Source organism: Callithrix jacchus, chromosome 1 (genome assembly GCF_049354715.1).
Source record: "Callithrix jacchus isolate 240 chromosome 1, calJac240_pri, whole genome shotgun sequence".
NCBI classification, from domain to species: domain Eukaryota; kingdom Metazoa; phylum Chordata; class Mammalia; order Primates; family Cebidae; genus Callithrix; species Callithrix jacchus.
This window is the reverse complement of record NC_133502.1, coordinates 161,364,344-161,382,137: the sequence shown is the minus strand read 5'-3', so window position 1 is coordinate 161,382,137 and position 17,794 is coordinate 161,364,344. Positions and strand designations below refer to the sequence as shown.

Sequence of the window (17,794 nt, the reverse complement as noted above, 5' to 3'; positions counted from 1 at the left end):
TTCAGCTTTGTGGCTTCTACATGTAAGTGAAGTCATATATTTATCTCTGTGCCTGGCTTATGTTACTTAAATCTTTTAGGTTCATCCACGTTGCTGCAAATGACAGAATTTCCTGTTGTGTTTTTAAAGGCTTAATGGTTCTCCATGGGGTATATACACCACTTTTTTTTTTTTGAGACAGGGCCTTGCTCTTGCCCAGGCTAAAGTGCAGTGCCTCACTACAACCTCCACCTCCCAGGCTCAAGCAATCCTCCTGCCTCAGCTCCCACAGTAGCTGGGACTACAGGCATCTGCAACCACACCCAGATAATTCTTTTCTTTCTTTCTTTTTCACATTTTTTTGTAGAAACAGGGTTTCACATGTTGCCCAAGCTGGTCTCAAACTCCTCACCTCAAGCGATCCACCCACCTTGGCCTCCTAAGTGTTGAGATTACAGGCATGAGCTACCACACCTGGCCTGACTCCTGAACTCTTGACCAAAACCTTCAAGGGTATAAAATACCTAGTCTTTCTGCTTTGAGCAGGCTCTCCTAAATCAATTCCTAAATACCACTTAGGCATCCAAGCTGCTTAAATTTATTATTAGTCTGAAAAGAAATCTCACACTGATGAAGCAAAGTGAATATTGTTAATGGAGAAGAATCAATTATTTCAAAAATCATTAATTTCAACTTGCAAAAGGGATGACTACACATATTGGTAGTAATCAAGTTTGCAGCCTATTCCCCTCAAAATACAGAATTCCTTGAAGTATATAAAGATTTTACAACAGAATCTCATTCACTCTAACCTAAAGTTGGAGGTTGTCTCCCTAGCCAGTGATGAGCACTTGGTAAACTTTGGGGAAAAAGTTAGAAGGAGAATGTCCTATTGCGTGTCTTGGAATAGTTGCTTCTTTCTTATGAAGAGAGATGTGACAGATACCATGTGAGCTCTGCACAAAGCAGCTGAAGCTGATGGGTGACACTTAGGTAGACAGCTTGGAGTCAGCAGAGCAACCAATGCATCTACAATATTGAAGAGCAAGCTGAAGGGAACCTCAGATATAGATCAAAATATCCAGGTGGTAAATCAGTACACATGAACTGCAGACCAGCCCTATTAACGTTACGTTTTCTTTTAGTGTGTTTCTTTCTTTCATTCTCATCTTTTTTTTTCTAATTTAATATTTTCCCCAGGTTCATTACAGTAAAAAGACTGGGTGTGTGTGTGTGTGTGTCTGCGTGCGCGCGCTATGTGTATATATATAATATATATATTATATATATGTCTTTTTACTGTAGAAGTATCTTCTGGGCATCTCAGAAAACAAGCTGGCCAAAAAACCCTGTACTCAGGCCACCCTACAATCCATGCTGACTCCAGTGTTGGGGGAGCCTGAGGTGTTTATAAAAGCTTTAAAACCATAAGTGAATTCGATGGCACTGGACCTACAGACATTAAAATTTCTTTTTAGCTTCTTCCTTTCTGAGCTCATCGTATACAACTTTTCTGGGGCTTTCCAAGGACAGCCTGGGCCTCACACCTCTGATTCTATATTTATTTATTTATTTTGAGACGGGAGTCTCACTCTGTCACCCAGGCAGGAGTGCAGTGGCACGATCTCACCTCACTGCAACCTCCCCTTCCGGGTTCAAGCGATTCTCCTGCCTCAGCCTCCAGAGTAGCTGGTATTACAGGTGCCTGCCACCAAGCCCAGCTAATGTTTTTATTATTTTCAGTAGACATTGGGTTTCACCATGTTATCCAGGATGGTTTCGATCTCCTGATCTCGTGATCCACCCGCCTCGGCCTTCCAGAGTACTGGGATTACAGGACTGAGCCACCATGCCCGGACTGATGCTGCCTTTCTAATCTCTGCAAGTTTCCCCCCCATTCCTGCCTAGACTTCAGCCCCTTCTTTGACACACGGGCTCATTGAAGGCTGTGGAGATACACACACGATTCCATCGACACCCCAGTGGGATGTTCCTGAGCCCTGTGTAATACTGGTCTGGTGCAGAAAAGGAAGAAGAAAATCAGGTCGGGGAGGCTAGCAGGAACAAACTCAAACCAGGATGATGTGGGCAAAATGTGGCCCTCATGCCCACTGCTCTCTGCTGCCTATTTCTGGATAGAAAGCTAAGTAGAGGCCGGGCGCGGTGGCTCACGCCTGTAATCCCAGCACTTTGGGAGGCCGAGGCGGGTGGATCACGAGGTCAAGAGATCCAGACCATTCTGATCAACATGGTGAAACCCCGTCTCTACTAAAAATACAAAAAATTAGCTGGGCATGGTGGCGCGTGCCTGTAATCCCAGCTACTCAGGAGGCTGAGGCAGGAGAATTGCCTGAACCCAGGAGGCGGAGGTTGCGGTGAGCCGAGATCGCGCCATTGCACTCCAGCCTGGGTAACAAGAGCGAAACTCCGTCTCAAAAAAAAAATAAATAAATAAAAAAGAAAGCTAAGTAGAAACAAAACCAAACCCTGTCCTTTCCTAACGTCCATCAATGCATTCAGGTAGCCATGATAGAAATGAATCCTTGCTCCACAGATGGCAGGAGCAAAAGAATCTCTAGAATTCAATCACCCATCATTCAAAATCTGGCTAGCTCTCCACACAGTGTGCAAGAAAACACTAGCACACACTCACAAACAAAAACACATGCACACTCAAACACACAGACTCACACCGGGAAGTGGAGAAATCATGAAACGCAAAAACAGAGAGGCAATGCAAACGGGAAATAAAGTACAGCTCTTGCTTTGAAATTACCTTGAAGCCCAGAACTAGTTTTGTCTCTCTTCTGCCACTCTGCAAAACTGCTAATCGGTTGCTGGAGAACGACTGTCAGTGACTCAGGGAGAAAGCAGAATCTCATCCACCCGCCTAACCTAATCAAGGTAGTCAGCCACTGTGGGCGTGGCTGCAGCCAACACTCCTGGGAAAACCCAGCAGGGAGTCCTGGCTCTCTATAAAAACCCACTGGCTCCACCCACCCGTTCATTTCCCAATTTGCCCTGCACAGGCTGCCACAGAGCACAGCCTCTCTGCGAGGAACTCAGAGGTGCTTCCTGGATGGAAAACTCGTTCTTTGAAGAGAAAGAAGACAGACCTCCCTGTGAAAAGCAGGGGAAGATGGAGACCCGCGAGAGCCTGAAGGGCTCTCAAAGAAAACGAGGTGAGGGTCCAGTGTCTTCTCTCTGCGGATTGGTGTGGGGAGGGGCTCACAGCGGGGCAGGGAAGCAGGAGACTTAGAGCTGGGTGACAAAGGCAGCGGCCCCCGCTCCCCTCCATGGGCCCTGATCTGGCAGGTGGTGGGGAAATCCTAAGGGGAAAGCCAGATTCCTGGTGCTGGGTGGCTCCGCCAGCTCAGCCATCCTCTGGATGCGCCCACGGTGGAGGGCTTGCTTGAGGGTGCCAAGCAGCTGGGGAACAGCCAGAGTCAGGAGATAGGATGGGACCCGGCGAGTGGGGCCTGAAGGTCTTGGGCAGCTGGAGAAAGATGGGGGCACCTGGAAGCAGAGCCATTCCTGACTTGAAGTCACTCTGGGAGCTTGGCCTTTGCAGCCCTTCCACAGCTGTCTAAGCACGGGTCATGGGACACTCACTGTGACCTCATCTTCACCCACAGCTTCCAGTGGGCACAGCCGGGAGGCATCTGTGTCCAGGCACAAACGGTGGAGAAGCCCAGATGGCTCCCCTGGCAGTCTCCGCAGAGACACCGGAAACCGAGGGCGGAAGGTCAAGCCACGACCAGCCCCAGCAGGAGAGAGACGCCACGACAAGTCGTATGAGTCCAGCAGAGCAGGACGTCCCCACGACCTCAGAGAAGGCAGTTTTCCGGGCTGGAAGTTTGGCGGGGTGGGGAGGAGGGCGCAGGGCCCTGGGAAGGGGAGCTGGGAATGGGCGAAGGGGCTGAGGAAGCCCCCAGTGTGCCAGGAGCCAAGGCCCCCGGTGGCCCCGGGTGAGAGGCACTTGAAGTTAGAAAGGAAGGAGAGGAAGGCACCCCGGACGGGGCACAGGAGTCCCCAGGCCAAGAGTATGGGGCGTGGAGGCGAGCTGCGGAGAGGTGGAGGATGGAGGGCGGGGGAGGCGGGTGAGGCGGGGTCAAGAGGGGCTGTGGGACGTTGGAAATCGGTCCCCTACCACTGCACACAGTCCCTCTAACGCCTCCCGCTCTCTCTCCCGCTCAGGTTCTGTTCCCAGTCCGAAGCGCCTGGAGGAGCCACAGCACCGGCCTAGATCCCCAGGGAGGACCAGCAGCCTGGAACGCCAGGTGGACTTCTGGGAGGAGCGACCCACCCCCGCAAAGCGCCGACGGCGCCTCTCCCCAGAAGCCTGTGTCTCCGTTCCGCGCCTGCTGTCGCGAGTCCTCAACCACCTGGGCGGGCTGGAGGTGGCCCTGGGCGAGCTTCAGGCCCCGGGGGGCGCCTTCCTGCCGGGGCCCGCCTGCGCCACGCAGCCCAGCGCCTCGCAGCGCGCATGGCTCACCTGGCAGCTGGCGCACGCCGGGGCCGCACTGCACTGGGCGCTGGCCACGCTCGACAGCCTGCTGGCTTCGGGGCCCTGGCCGGCCGGTCCGCCGCACTTTGCGCCTGCTCCCGGGTGGCCTTAGGTGCGCCCTCACAGTTTCCAGCACCCTTGCCTTGGGAAAGTTCGGACCCTTGGCCCCAGAGACGAGCCCGACTCTGCACTGCAACCTCATGGCGCCCTGCTGGACTGCGGCCTCCGGCGCTGGGACTCCAGGAGCTCCCCGCAGCAGCAGAGCAGAAAGAAGCAGGGCGCAGCTCCGGTTCGGCTCCAGACAGCCTTCCTCCCGCCCCCTCAGACAGATAGATGGCAGCCTGGCTCCGGAAGCCTACCTGTTGTTCCAGGCATCCAAAGGAAGTCATGGTTTTTCCTTCTGGGGGCTCAGAAGATCTGGGACTTTGACTACTTGGGACTGACCTGTCTGCGATTGAATATTTCCGCGTTTTCTTTGAAAGGAACAGGTGTGAGCTTTGGTGTTTGACCTGTGATTGGCCTTCTTCCAGCCCAGAGCTTTGTGAACCCTGCCCCAACAGGCCTAACCTAATCCAGGGAGCCTGTCACTGTGGGCGTGGCCGCGGCAAACACTTTTGGGAAAACCCAACTCTAGACACCCTGCTACAGAGTGAGCCAGGTCGGTTCTCGGGAGTGGAGCTGGTGTCTTGGTGAGGTACCTTGCCCTTAACATTTCAAACCTCTGCCACCAGGGTCAGGAAAATATTCCTGACAGGGTTCTGTGAGCCTCTGGAATCTCTACACCATTCCGTATTTGTACCCTAGGCTTTCCTCCACTTTTTGGAAAACAGCTTACAAGTGTTTGATGACCCATGTGGCTACCTCTTTGAGGTCAGTTGTTTTTTTTTTTTTTTGTTTTTTTTGTGGAAGCCAGCGTCCCGTGCATTCTAACTGAAACCTGGGAGCCTCTCTCCTTAGCCAGTGATGAGCACCTCGGCCACTCTGGAGAAGAAGTTGGAAGGGGAATGTCCCACTTGGTGTCTTGGAATGGTGGCTTCTTTCTTGGGAAAATAGATGGGACAAAGAAAATCCAACTGAGCTCTGTACAAAGCATGGATATTGATGGGTGATAGGCAGCATGGATTCAGGAGAGCAGGGAGAGTTAGGGGAGATGCCCATGCCCCTGGAATAGTGGGGGGCCATTTGGAGCAAGCCCCAGATGGAGAGGGAGATGTCCAGGTGTTTGGTCAGTCCTTGTGAACCAAAGAGAGGTCCTAGGGATGTTAGATTTTTATAGAAGTGGTTTCTCTTTGAAGTTTTGTTTCATGATTTAATATTTCCTTCCCCCATGGGTGGCTTCAAGTATGAATGACAATAAATAAATATACATATTTACTGTATGTGACGTCTTCATTACAGAATTCACTAGAATCAACCGAATTCACACACTTCTCACCACACACCTTTCCCCTGTCCCAGTTGGTGGAATTTGGCCTACTCCGTTGGGTATATTCAAGAATATGTTACGTTCTGATCCACCGTACTCACGTTGCCCCTCCATGGATATCCAGGAAGCTCTCCACCTGTCTCTCTGAAACTTTGTGCCCTCTGACCCACATCTTCCCATCGGTGTCGTTTCCCTGCCCCTGCCCCTGCCCCTGACCCAGGCCCAGCCAACCACCTTTCTAACCGCTACTTTCATGATCCTCACCATTTTCCATCCCACATCCAAAAGAGATATTGCAGTACGGGTCAGATGGGCCTGGCTGATTTCATTTGCCTGCACAACCTTTGGGTCTATCCATGACATCTTGGATGACGGGGTCTCCTTTCCTTTATGTCTTTCTTTGGCCAACCATATTCCTTTGTCCTTCTTGATTCATCTGCTAATGGGAACTTAGGTGGATTGCACATCTTGGTTACAGGCAGCGTACCCACAACCAACATATCAGGGCACATATCTGCTCCACATCCCAATTTTGAGTCCTTAGGTGATATGCCGGAGGTGCTGGATCCCAGTTCCAGTTGTGATTTCCTCAGCAACCTCCTTATCAGTCTTGACCAACACCGCTTGGCCAACACTTACCTTGTTGGCACCTCCCACACCCAGCTGGCCAAGCAGCCTTGTCCTCAGGCGACAGTCCCTCTGCACCTGTTCCAAGGTGAAAAGAGTCTGAGATGTCCATGAAAGCTTTCAAGGCGCGAGTAGATCCTACAGCACCGGTCCTGTGGACATTCTATTTCCTTTCACTGCTTCCTTTCTGGGGGAGGTCTCCCTGCACGCTGTTTCTAAGGCTTGCCAGGGATAGCCTGGGCCTTGAACATCTGACTCTCCCTTTCTTCTCTTACCATGTTTCTCCTCCTCAACTCCCACTGGGTCCTGGCAAGAGTTGTGTCCCTTCATGGATTCACGTGCTCATGGAGCGAGGCAGAAGGCTGTAGAAATACACCCCATCGGTGCCCGGTGGGATGTTCCTGATCCCAAAACAGACAAGAAAGGGGAACATCAGAACCTGAAGGCTAGGAGGAACACATTCAAACCTAAATGGTGTGGGCAAAATGTGGCCTTCTGGCCCACTGCTCTCTCTTGCCTGTTTCTGGATAGAGAGCTAAGTAGGGATGACCCCACACCCTGTCCATCCCTTCCCAACATCCACAGATACATTCCTGCTTCCGTGACAGAAATGAGGGTTTCTTCCCCAGACTGCAGGAGCAAGAGAACCTCCAGGTTTCGGTCTCCCTTCACTCGAAATTTTCCCAACTCTCCGCATAGTGTGCATGCACACACACACACATGCCCACACCAGGAATTGAAGAAATTGTAAAACGTAGAGGTAGAGGGGACTTTGAAATGGGCAACGAAGTATGGCACTTTATTTGAAATTACCGGGAATCACAGAACTAATTTTCTTGCTGTTCTGCCACTGTGCAAAGTTGCTCATCAGTTGCTAGAGAAAGAGTGGTAGGAACCCCGGGAGAAAGCTTAATCCCTTTAACCCGCCTAACCTAATCCACGGAGCCTGCCACTGTGGGCGTGGCCGCAGCAAACACTCCTGGGAAAACCCAGCAGGGAGTCCTGGCTCTCTATAAAAACCCACTGGCTCCACCTGCCTGCTCCTTCATTTCCCCTTTGGCGCTGTTCATGCTGACACAGGGTAGAGCCTTCCTGCAGGGAACACAGAGGGGTTTTCTGGATGAAAAATCTGTCCTTTGAAGAGAAGGGAGAAGACAGACCTCCCTGTGGAAAGCAGGGGAAGATGAAGACCCCTAAGAGCCATAAGGACTATGAGAGAAAACGAGGTGAGGGTCCAGTGTCATGTCTGTGAAGATTGTTGTGGGGAGGGGCTTGCAGGGGGCAGGGAAGCAGGAGAGTTAGAGCTGGAGTGACAAAGGTAGCGGCCCCAACTCTCTCCCCGACCCGCCCCCCCGCCCTCACCATGGACCCTGATCTGGCAGGTGGTGGGGAAATCCTAAGGGGAAAGCCAGATTCCTGATGCTGGGTAGCTCCGCCAGCTGAGACATACTCTAGGTGCGCCCGCGGAGGAGGGTTTGCTGGAGGGTGCCAGGCAGCTGGGGAACAGCCAGAGTCAGGAGACAGGATGGGACCCTGGGAATGGGGCCTGGAGGTCTTGGGCAGCTGGAGAAAGATGGGGGCACCTGGGAGCAGAGTCATTCCTGTTGTGAAGGCACTCTGGGAGCTTGGCCTTTGCAGCCCTCCTGCAGCCGTCTATGCACGGGTCATGGGACACTCACTATGACCTCCTCTTCACCCACAGCTTCCAGTGGGCACAGCCGGGAGGCATCTGTGTCCAGGCACAAACGGTGGAGAAGCCCAGATGGCTCCCCTGGCAGTCTCCGCAGAGACATCGGAAACCGAGGGCGGAAGGTCAAGCCACGACCAGCCCCAGCAGGAGAGAGACGCCACGACAAGTCGTATGAGTCCAGCAGAGCAGGAGGTCCCCACGACCTCAGAGAAGGCAGTTTTCCGGGCTGGAAGTTTGGCGGGGTGGGGAGGAGGGCACAGGGCCCTGGGAAAGGGAGCGGGGATTGGGTGAGGGGGCTGAGGAAGCCCCCAGTGCGCCAGGAACCAAGGCCCTCAGTGGCCCCTGTGCTTCACATTGGAAAGGGCAGAGAGGAAGGCACCCCGGCAGGGCACAGGGGTCTCCAGGATGCAGGGAGGGACCAAGAGTATGTTTCTTGGAGGAGAGCTGCGGGGGGTTCGAGGACGGAGGGCGGAGGGGAGGGGGGGGCTGTGGGATGTTGTAAATGGGTCCCCTACCGCTGCACACAGTCCCTCTGACACCTCCTGCTCTCTCTCCCACTCGGGTTCTGTTCCCAGTCCGAAGCGCCTGGAGGAGCCACAACACCCTGCCTAGATCCCTAGGGAGGACCAGCGGCCTGGAACGCCAGGTGGACTTCTGGGAGGAGCGACCCACCCCCGCAAAGCGCCGACGGCGCCTCTCCCCAGAAGCCTGTGTCTCCATTCCGCGCCTGCTGTCGCGAGTCCTCAACCACCTGGGCGGGCTGGAGGTGGCACTGGGCGAGCTTCGGGCCCCGGGGGGGGGCCTTCCTGCCGGGGCCCGCCTGCGCCACGCAGCCCAGCGCCTCGCAGCGCGCATGGCTCACCTGGCAGCTGGCGCACGCCGGGGCCGCACTGCACTGGGCGCTGGCCACGCTCGACGCCTGCTGGCTTCGGGGCCCTGGCCTGCCGGTCCGCCGCACTTTGCGCCTGCTCCCGGGTGGCCTTAGGTGCGCCCTCACAGTTTCCAGCACCCTTGCCTTGGGAAAGTTCGGACCCTTGGCCCCAGAGACGAGCCCGACTCTGCACTGCAACCTCATGGCGCCCTGCTGGACGGCGGCCTCCGGCGCTGGGACGCCAGGAGCTCCCCGCAGCAGCAGAGCAGAAAGAAGCAGGGCGCAGCTCCGGTTCGGCTCCAGACAGCCTTCCTCCCGCCCCCTCAGACTGATAGATGGCAGCCTGGCTCCGGAAGCCTACCTGTTGTTCCAGGCATCTAAAGGAAGTCATGGTTTTTCCTTCTGGGGGCTCAGAAGATCTGGGACTTTGACGACTTGGGACCGACCTCTCTCCCATTAAATGTTTGCGCGTTTTCTTCGAAAGGAAGAGATGTGGGCTTTGGGGTTTTACCTGTGATTGGCCTTTCAGCAAAAAGCGTTGAGCACCCCACCCCGAAATACACCCGGATAGAGATTGAGCTCCGTCTATTCGGGGAAGTGGGAGTGGGGTCTTGGGGAGGTACCACGCCCTAGGTCATTTGCAGTGGAAAATGAAATGCCCTGTTCTTGGATTCCTGGTCCGTCAGATTCTTTGTGTGTCCCAAGAAATACCCTTAATATTTCAGGCTGGGCGCGGTGGCTCACGCCTATAATCCCAGCACTTTGGGAGGCCGAGGCGGGTGGATCACTAGGTCAAGAGCTCGAGACCATTCTGGTCAACACGGTGAAACCCCGTCTCTACTAAAAATAAAAAACTTAGCTGGGCATGGTGGCGCCGCCTGTAGTCCCAGCTACTTGGGAGGCTGAGGTAGGAGAATTGCTTACCCAGGAGGCGGAGGTTGCGGTGAGCCGAGATCGCGCCATTGCACTCCAGCCTGGGTAATAAGAGGGAAACTCCGTCTCAAAAAAAAAAAAAAAAAAAAAAAACCTCTACCACCAGGGTCAGGAAAATATTTCTGAGAGGGTTTTGTGAGCGCGTCTGGAATCTCTCCGTGTTTGTAACCTAGGCTTTGGCATGGATGAACTGCATCCGCTTTTTGGAAAACAGTTTGCAAGTGTTTGACGACACATGTGGCTACCTCTTTGAGTTTAATGTGTGTGTGTGTGTGTGTGTGTGTGTGTGCGCGCGCACGCGCGCGTGCCAGCATCCCATGAATTAGAACTGAAACCTGAGAGCCTCTCTCCCTGCCAGTGATGAGCACCTAGGCAACTTTAGAGAAGAAGGTGGAAGGGGAATGTCCTACTGAGTGTCTTAGGAAGGTGGTTTCTTACTTGGGAAAACAGATGGGACAAAGAAAATCCACCTGAGCTCTGTTTACAAAGCACTGGCACTGGTGGGTGATAGGCAGCAAGGGCTCAGGAGCGCAGGAGAGTTAGGGGAGAGACCCATGTGCCTGGAATAGCGGAGGGCCATTTGAAGCAAGTGTCAGATGGAGAGCGACATATCCAGGTGTTCGGTCAATCCTTGTCAACCGGAGAGTGGTCCTATGGACGTTAGACGTTCATAGAAGTGGTCTTTCTTTGAAGTTTTGTTTCCTGATTTAATATTTCCTTCCCCTGCCAATGGCTTCAAGTATAAAGGACAATAAATATGATACATAAATACTGTGTGTGACATCTTCATTGCAGAATTCACTAGAATCAACTGAATTTACACACTTCTCTTCTTACCGCACACCTTTTCCCTGTCCCTGTTGGGAGAATTTTAAGGTCTACTCCCATGGGTATATTCAAGAGTACATTACATTCTGATAAACCACACTCACGTTGCCCTGGCACAGATATCCAGGAAGTGCTCCACCTGTCTCTCTGAAACTTCGTGCCCTTTGACCCATACTGTTCCCCTGCCCCCGCCCCTGCCCCTGCCCCTGCCCCTGCCCCAGGCCCAGCCAACCACCTTTCTATCCTCCACTTTCATGATCCTCACCTTTCCATCCCACATCTGAAGGAGATCAGGCAATAAGGGTCGGATGGGCCTGACTGATTTCATTTGCCTGCATGACCTTTGGGTCCATCTATGACGTCTTAGATAACAGGGTCTCCTTTTCTTTATGTCTTTCTTTGGCCAACCATATTCCTTTGTCCTTCTCGATTCATCTGCTGATGGGAACTTAGAGCAACATATCCAAGTGTTCAGTCAATCCTTGTGATTGCACATCTTGGTTACAGGCAGCGTGCCTACAACCAACATATCAGGGCACATATCTGCTCCACATCCCAATTTTGAGTCCTTAGGTGATACGCCCAGAGGTGGGAGGGCTGGATCCCAGTTCCAGTTGTGTTTTCCTCAGCAACCTCCATATCTATATTGACCACTGCTTTGCCATCTCTTACCTTGTTGGCACCTCCCACACCCAGCTGGCCACGCAGCCTTGTCCTCAAGGCTTCAGTCCCCTCTGCACCGGTTCCAAGGCAAAAGGAGCCTGAGATGTCCATGAAAGCCTCCAGGGCGTGAGCAGATCCCACAGCACCGTCCCTGTGGACATTTCATTTCCTTTCAGCTGCTTCCTTTCTGGGCAAGGTCTTCATGCACGCTGTTTCTAAGGCTGACCGGGGACAACCTGGGCCTCTGGACAGTCTGACTCGCTCTTTCTTCTCTTACAGAGTTTCTCCTCCCCACACCCCACTGGGTCCTGCTTAGAGTTGTGCCCCTTCCTGGATCCACATGCTCACTGAGCAAGGCAGAAGGCTGTGGAAATACACACATGACCTAATAGGCAGCCGTGTGGGATGTTCCTGATCCCAGTGTGTTTTACAAAAAATGATCCAGTACAGAAAATGAAGGAGAAAATCAGATCGTGCAAGCTAGAAGGAGCACACCCAAACCTGGATGGTCATCGACAAAATGCAGCCCTCTGGCCCACTGCTCTCTGCTGTCTGTTCCTGGATAGAGACCTAAGTAGGAACGAAACTGCATCCCGTCCATCCTTTCCTAACATCCATAGATGCATTCCTGACTCTGTGGCAGAAATAAGGTTTTACTCCACAGACTGCAGGAAAAAAGAGAACCTCCAGGTTTCGGTCTCCCTTCATTCAAAATTTGCCCGACTCTCAGCATAGCATGCACACACACACACACACACACACACACACACACACCACACCAGGAAGTGGAGAACATGTGAAATGCAGAGGTAGAGGGGACTTCTAAATGGGCAATGAAGTAAATCACTTCCTTTGAAATTACCGGGAAGCCCAGAACTAATTTTGTCTCTGTTCTGCCACTCTGCAAAATTGCTCTTTGGTTGCTGGAAAAAGAGTGGCAGGGACTCAGGGAGAAAGCTTAATCTCTTTAAGGCTTCTAACCTAATTCAGGGAGCCTGCGGCTGTGGGTGTGGCCAGAGCAAGCACTCTTGGGAAAACCCAGCAGAGTGTCTGGCTCCTTTTAGGAACCGAAGGGCTCTGCTCCGTAGTTCATTATTCTTTTTGTGCTCTTCATGTTGCCCAAGGGTAGAGCCTCTCCGCAGGGAACAGAGATGTTTGTCCTTGATGGAAATCTTTCCTTTGAAGAGAAAGGAGAAGACAGAACTTCCTGTGGAAAGCAGGGGATGATGGAGACCAGTAAGGCAGGGAGGCTTTTGAGAGGGGGTGTGGTGAGGGTCTGGAGCTTCCTGCCTTTACCTTGGCTTATTCTGTCCAGAGAGAGGATTCTCTCCATTTAGAGAGAATTCTAACTCTATTTGACATGGAGTTCTGCCCATTGAGTAGAAATCTACATGTTGCTTCAATGGATCAGTATTGTGTTGTTTCTGTTCCGAGTATTTTCTCAGTCATGAGAATTGTTTAGTGTCTCCTGAATGTAATATATGTATATAGTCATTGTAAGGACGTTTTGTTTTTTTTTGCGAGGTAGTGTAGAAAATATTACATGTTCTAGGACCTCAATTGATTTTGTTTTTTTAACTGTGGAAGAATTAGGGTTTCATTTGACAAACCATGTTCTCACAATGGAATAAAATAGGTAAATATAGAAGTAATATATATTAATTTTTACATATACATATGTCAATGTATACTAATATATGTTCAAATTTCCTTTTTTTAATGTTTCAGTTTTTTACATTTTACCTGCATTTGAGTATCTTAAAACTTTTTTCAGTCAGGACTAAATTTGTTGAGGAGAGCAGATCATCATTTTGGGAAATACTATTTTCCTTGTTTAAATTAAAATCATGTGCTTCCTTATGCATAGGCCAGTAGATTTCTTTATATGAATCAAGAGGTTTTCAAGGGTTTAAATTTGTGTAACTTTATCTATTTTTAAATTTTAATTTATCCCGTTTTTACTGGTTCTTTTGCATTGTTTCAACACTGTTATCTAAAATAGTTTTCCTTTGTTAGTACAAGTTTAATTCACCAATGTGTAATGCCCTTGGTATTTTTAAAGTTAAGTTATAAATATGCATACTTTTAATGACAGTATTTCATGCATCAATACTAATATTTACAAATGTATACACACTGATTTAGTTTGGCAGAGTCTCTACCCAAATCTGATCTTGAATTGTAGTTTGCATAATCTCTACTTGTGATGGGAGGGACACCATTGGGATGTAATTGAATCATGGGGTAGGACCTGGTGGGATGTAATGGAATCATGTGGTGGGGGAGGTTCTTCCATGCTATTCTGGTGATAGTAAGTTCTCAGGAGATTTGATGGTTTCATAAGGGGCTTCCCCTTTTGTTTGACTCTCATTCTTTCCTCTCCTGCCCCTGTGAAGACGGATGTGTTTGCTTCCATTTCTACCATGATTGTAAGTTTCCTGAGGCCTCCTCAGCCTTGTGAAACTGTGAGTCAATTAAACCGCTTTCCTTTATAAATTACACAGTCTCAGGTATGTCCTTATAGCAGTATGAGAATGGACTAATGTATACAGCTATGTATCCGGCACACCAATTAAGACATAGGAATTTGTATCATGTTACTTAGCAATTATTACACTTCTCTAACAAAGTATTGACCACATGCTTCTTCTTTAAAGGAATTTTTTTTTGATGGTTACATTGAGCTTTATATCTCATTTTCTCAATTTGTGCCTACTCGGAACATGTCCTTCTTGTGTTGTATAACACTCCTTTTCAGTTTGCTTCATTACTATCTTTTATTAGTAGGGTTATAGTCATGGGTAAATTGGAAGGTGCACTGGCCACGTGAACTCAGAGACCTCAGAGACAAGGTCCTTTACACAAGGAAAATGAAGGCATTTTATTCAAGGGAAAGCTGTCCTTTGAAAATGTGGAGAATAGTGAGAACCCAATTAAGGATGGAGAAAGAATGGATTGGTCAAGACCTGGGTGAGCTCTGAAAGGAGACTAGGTAAGGTTCTAGATTATTTGGAGGTGGGGTGGGTATTAAGGCTGGAAGGTGGCACTAGCCTTTGCAGTTCCTTCTCTCTGAAATGCTTAGCTTTCTTTCATTCATGTTTCAGATGTTAATTGAAATGTCTTTCTTTAGTAAATGTTCCAAGTTTCTTCAATTATATTGCAAGCTATCATAGCACTATGTATCTTTTCTTCAAAGCACTTCTTATAATAATAAATTTCTATTAACCTTGTGTTCATTTGAATAATGCCTGTATTCTCCCCTGATCTTAACCTCCATGTAAGGGATCATGTTTTAGTTCTTTGCTCATTATTGTATCCATGATGTCTAATATAGTTCCTGACACATAGTAGATGTTTAATAGATACTGATTGTGTAGTGAGTTACTGAATGAACGAATAAATGAGAAAGCACTAATATATGGAATCACACAGCCCTCTCCCCTTTTCTGGTGGAACCTTACACAAAATCAGTTTGTGGGACACTTCCTAGAGATTACTGTAAAAAGTTTCCCATAGTCAGGAGCCAAAAAACAGGATAATTTGGAGGACGAAGTTGGAAACTCAGACTCCTAGAATTCTATATGTCATAGTCAGCTGACTCCAGGCAAGATAATAGAGTTTATTAAAAGCGGAGACAATTTTCCAGGGGGCTTAATATTCTTTATTAAACGTAATTTCTTTATATTAACTTGAAAATGTCTTAAAAGAATAAAACTTACATATGTTTAATAAATATATAAAACACACACTGATCAGTACAGTTTTATTTTTTATTTATTTATTTTTTTAGAAGGAGTCTTGCTCTGTCACCCAGGCTGGAGTGCAGTGGTATGATGTCAGCTCACTGCAACCTCTGCCTCCTGGATACAAGCCATTCTCCTGCTTCGGCCTCCCAAAGTGCTGGGATTACAGGTGTGGGCCTGTATGGTTTTTTTTTTTTTTTTAAACAAGATAGATTAAAATACAAAAGTTTCTGTTTTCCTATTTATTCTGAACTAGGCAACTGGCTGCCTTATGAAGTGATAGAACAGCTGGTAAATTGAAAAGTTTCTGATCATTATCCCATGTTCTGTTCTCACCAGCCTCCTTTTTCTACTTCCTTCTTCCTTGCTTCTCTTCCTCCTATTCAGGGCAGAAATATCCTTACTCTACCTCTCCTAAGGTTTCCACTCGGTCCTTTTTTTTTTTTTTTTTTTGATACCTTCTCTCTTGATGCCCTAACCACTCCAAAGCCTGTCTGCAGATGACTGGTCAATTACTAGAATCAATGTAGCTTGGAAAACTTAAGATTTAGAACAGTATTTTCTTTCTGAATATGTTGGAATTTGTTGGGATGTGTGAGAAATACTTGTGTTAAGAAAATCCTGGAGAAAATGTCCTGCTTCTCTGATCTTCGAGGAAGTAAGGAACAGAGAGGTGTTTTTGTTTTTTTTTTTTTTAAATTTTGAACCTGATTAGGACTGTATTATCAGGAAAAATCAAAGTCAGGACCATATCTGAGGAGGAAGCAAAGCAATTGCCCACACCTGGAAAGGTGAGGCTCAAAGAATCCTCTGTCAGAAACACAGGGCAGGAGGCTGTGTCCTAAGGTTCACCTAATAAACACTGCCCTGTGTTTATTATTCAACCCATCAATTATTTTTCAATCTTCACTGAGTCCTTAGTTTACTATTGCTAGATAACAAATTATCACCAGCTTTAGTGGGTTAAAGCATCACAAACCTATTATCTCACCGTTTCTGTAAACTGGAAGTCTGTGTATGGCATGGCTGGTGTGATGGTTAACTTTATGTGTCAACTTGACTGAGCTAAAGGATGCCAAGAAAACTGCTAAAACATTATTTATGGGTTAGTGTGTTTCTGGGAAAAGATTAGTATTTGAATTGAGTAAAGAAGCAACCTACCCCATATGGGTAGCCATCATTTAATCCACTGGGGGCCTAATAGGACAAAAAGGCAGAGGAAAGATGAATTCTTCTTTTTTTTTAATGTTTACTTTTGTGGGTACATAGTAGGTGCATATATTTATGGGGTACATGAAATAGTTTGATACAGGCATGCAAAATGTATCCATCCCTCAAACATTTTTTGTGTGTGATACAATCCAATTATATTTTGTTTGTCTCCAAAGCACTTGGATTATAGGCGTGAGCCACCGTGCCCAGCCCTATATTTTGTTTGTTCCTGAAATGGAGTCTCACTCTGTTGCCAGGCTGGAGTGCAGTGTCGCCATCTTGGCTCACTGCAACCTCCACCTCCCGGGTTCAAGCGATTCTCCTGCCTCAGCCTCTGGAGTAGCTGGGACTACAGGTGCGCACCACTACACCCAGCTAATATTTGTATTTTTAGTAGAGACAGGATTTCACCATGTTGGCCAGGATGGTCTTGATCCCTTGACCTGGTGATCTGCCCGCCAAGGCCTCCCAAAGAGCTGGGATTACAGGCGTGAGCCACCATGCCCGGCCACTTTTAGTTATTTTAAAATGTACAACTTAATTATTATTGACTGTATTCATCTGTAGTGCTATCAAAGGACCCGTTAACCATCCCCACTTCCCTCCCACCTTCTCCTTTTTCTTGAGCGGGGACATTCATCTTCTGCCCTTTAACATGGGAGCCCCCTGGTTTTCTGGCCTTTGGACTCTGGACTTACATCATCCCTACCTCTCTCCACTCTTTTGCCAGTACCTTGCATAGCACAGCACCTAACCTGCTCAGATTCCATGAATGCAATTGATGCGTGAAATAGCGCTTTGTGAAATTATTTCTGCTCCAAATGCTTTGATTATTCTGCTGAAATATCTCCACCAAACGCCGGCTCTCAAGGAGGAGTGGTGTGTTCTCTTAACTTGCTGTTTCATTTTTTTCCTCATTGTTCTTATACTATATAGGAAAAGATTTACCGTATATCTCAAAGATTAACGTCTTCTTCCTATAGAACAATGTTATCTGCTCGATCAGGCTTTTCTCCGTTCTACCTCCAATTTCTCGCGTACCAGCCTTCTGAAGTCCACACTAAGCATTGTGATTCCCGGACTTCTAGCCGCTGGCTGCACTGACATGTATTCGGAGAAGCAATTCCAAATTCTGTAAACAATCTTCCAGCGGCGAAGGGACCTTCGGACGCCAGCAAGGGGTTGTCAGGACCAGCTTCCCACCGCAGTGCATAACGGAAGTGTTCGGGCTCGCTCTGATAGCATCACTCCTGGACCCACCAAGTAACGCCCTCTCTTGCGTCCGCATGCGTATCGGCCTCTTGATCCGGTTGTC

General features: G+C 48.9%; 1 protein-coding gene across 1 annotated transcript; it reads left to right on the top strand.

The window, feature by feature from the left end:
* The first annotated feature begins 2,991 nt into the window (after window positions 1–2,991).
* LOC118151908 (uncharacterized) lies at window positions 2,992–5,289 on the top strand. Its single transcript, XM_035292324.3, has 3 exons — window positions 2,992–3,161; window positions 3,615–3,815; window positions 4,177–5,289. The coding sequence occupies exons 1-3, from the start codon at window positions 3,059–3,061 to the stop codon at window positions 4,596–4,598; spliced, it is 726 nt and encodes a 241-aa protein (XP_035148215.2). The 5' UTR covers window positions 2,992–3,058; the 3' UTR covers window positions 4,599–5,289.
* Window positions 5,290–17,794: the final 12,505 nt, after the last annotated feature.

What these genes read in the sequence shown, in the direction of transcription:
- LOC118151908 (XM_035292324.3), top strand. Translation starts at nt 3,059, where the DNA reads ATGGAAAACTCGTTCTTTGAAGAGAAAGAAGACAGACCTCCCTGTGAA. An exon ending in GGGCTCTCAAAGAAAACGAG is followed by an intron (nt 3,162 to 3,614) that starts GTGAGGGTCCAG and finishes CTTCACCCACAG; the next exon opens with CTTCCAGTGGGCACAGCCGG. An exon ending in TCCCCACGACCTCAGAGAAG is followed by an intron (nt 3,816 to 4,176) that starts GCAGTTTTCCGG and finishes TCTCCCGCTCAG; the next exon opens with GTTCTGTTCCCAGTCCGAAG.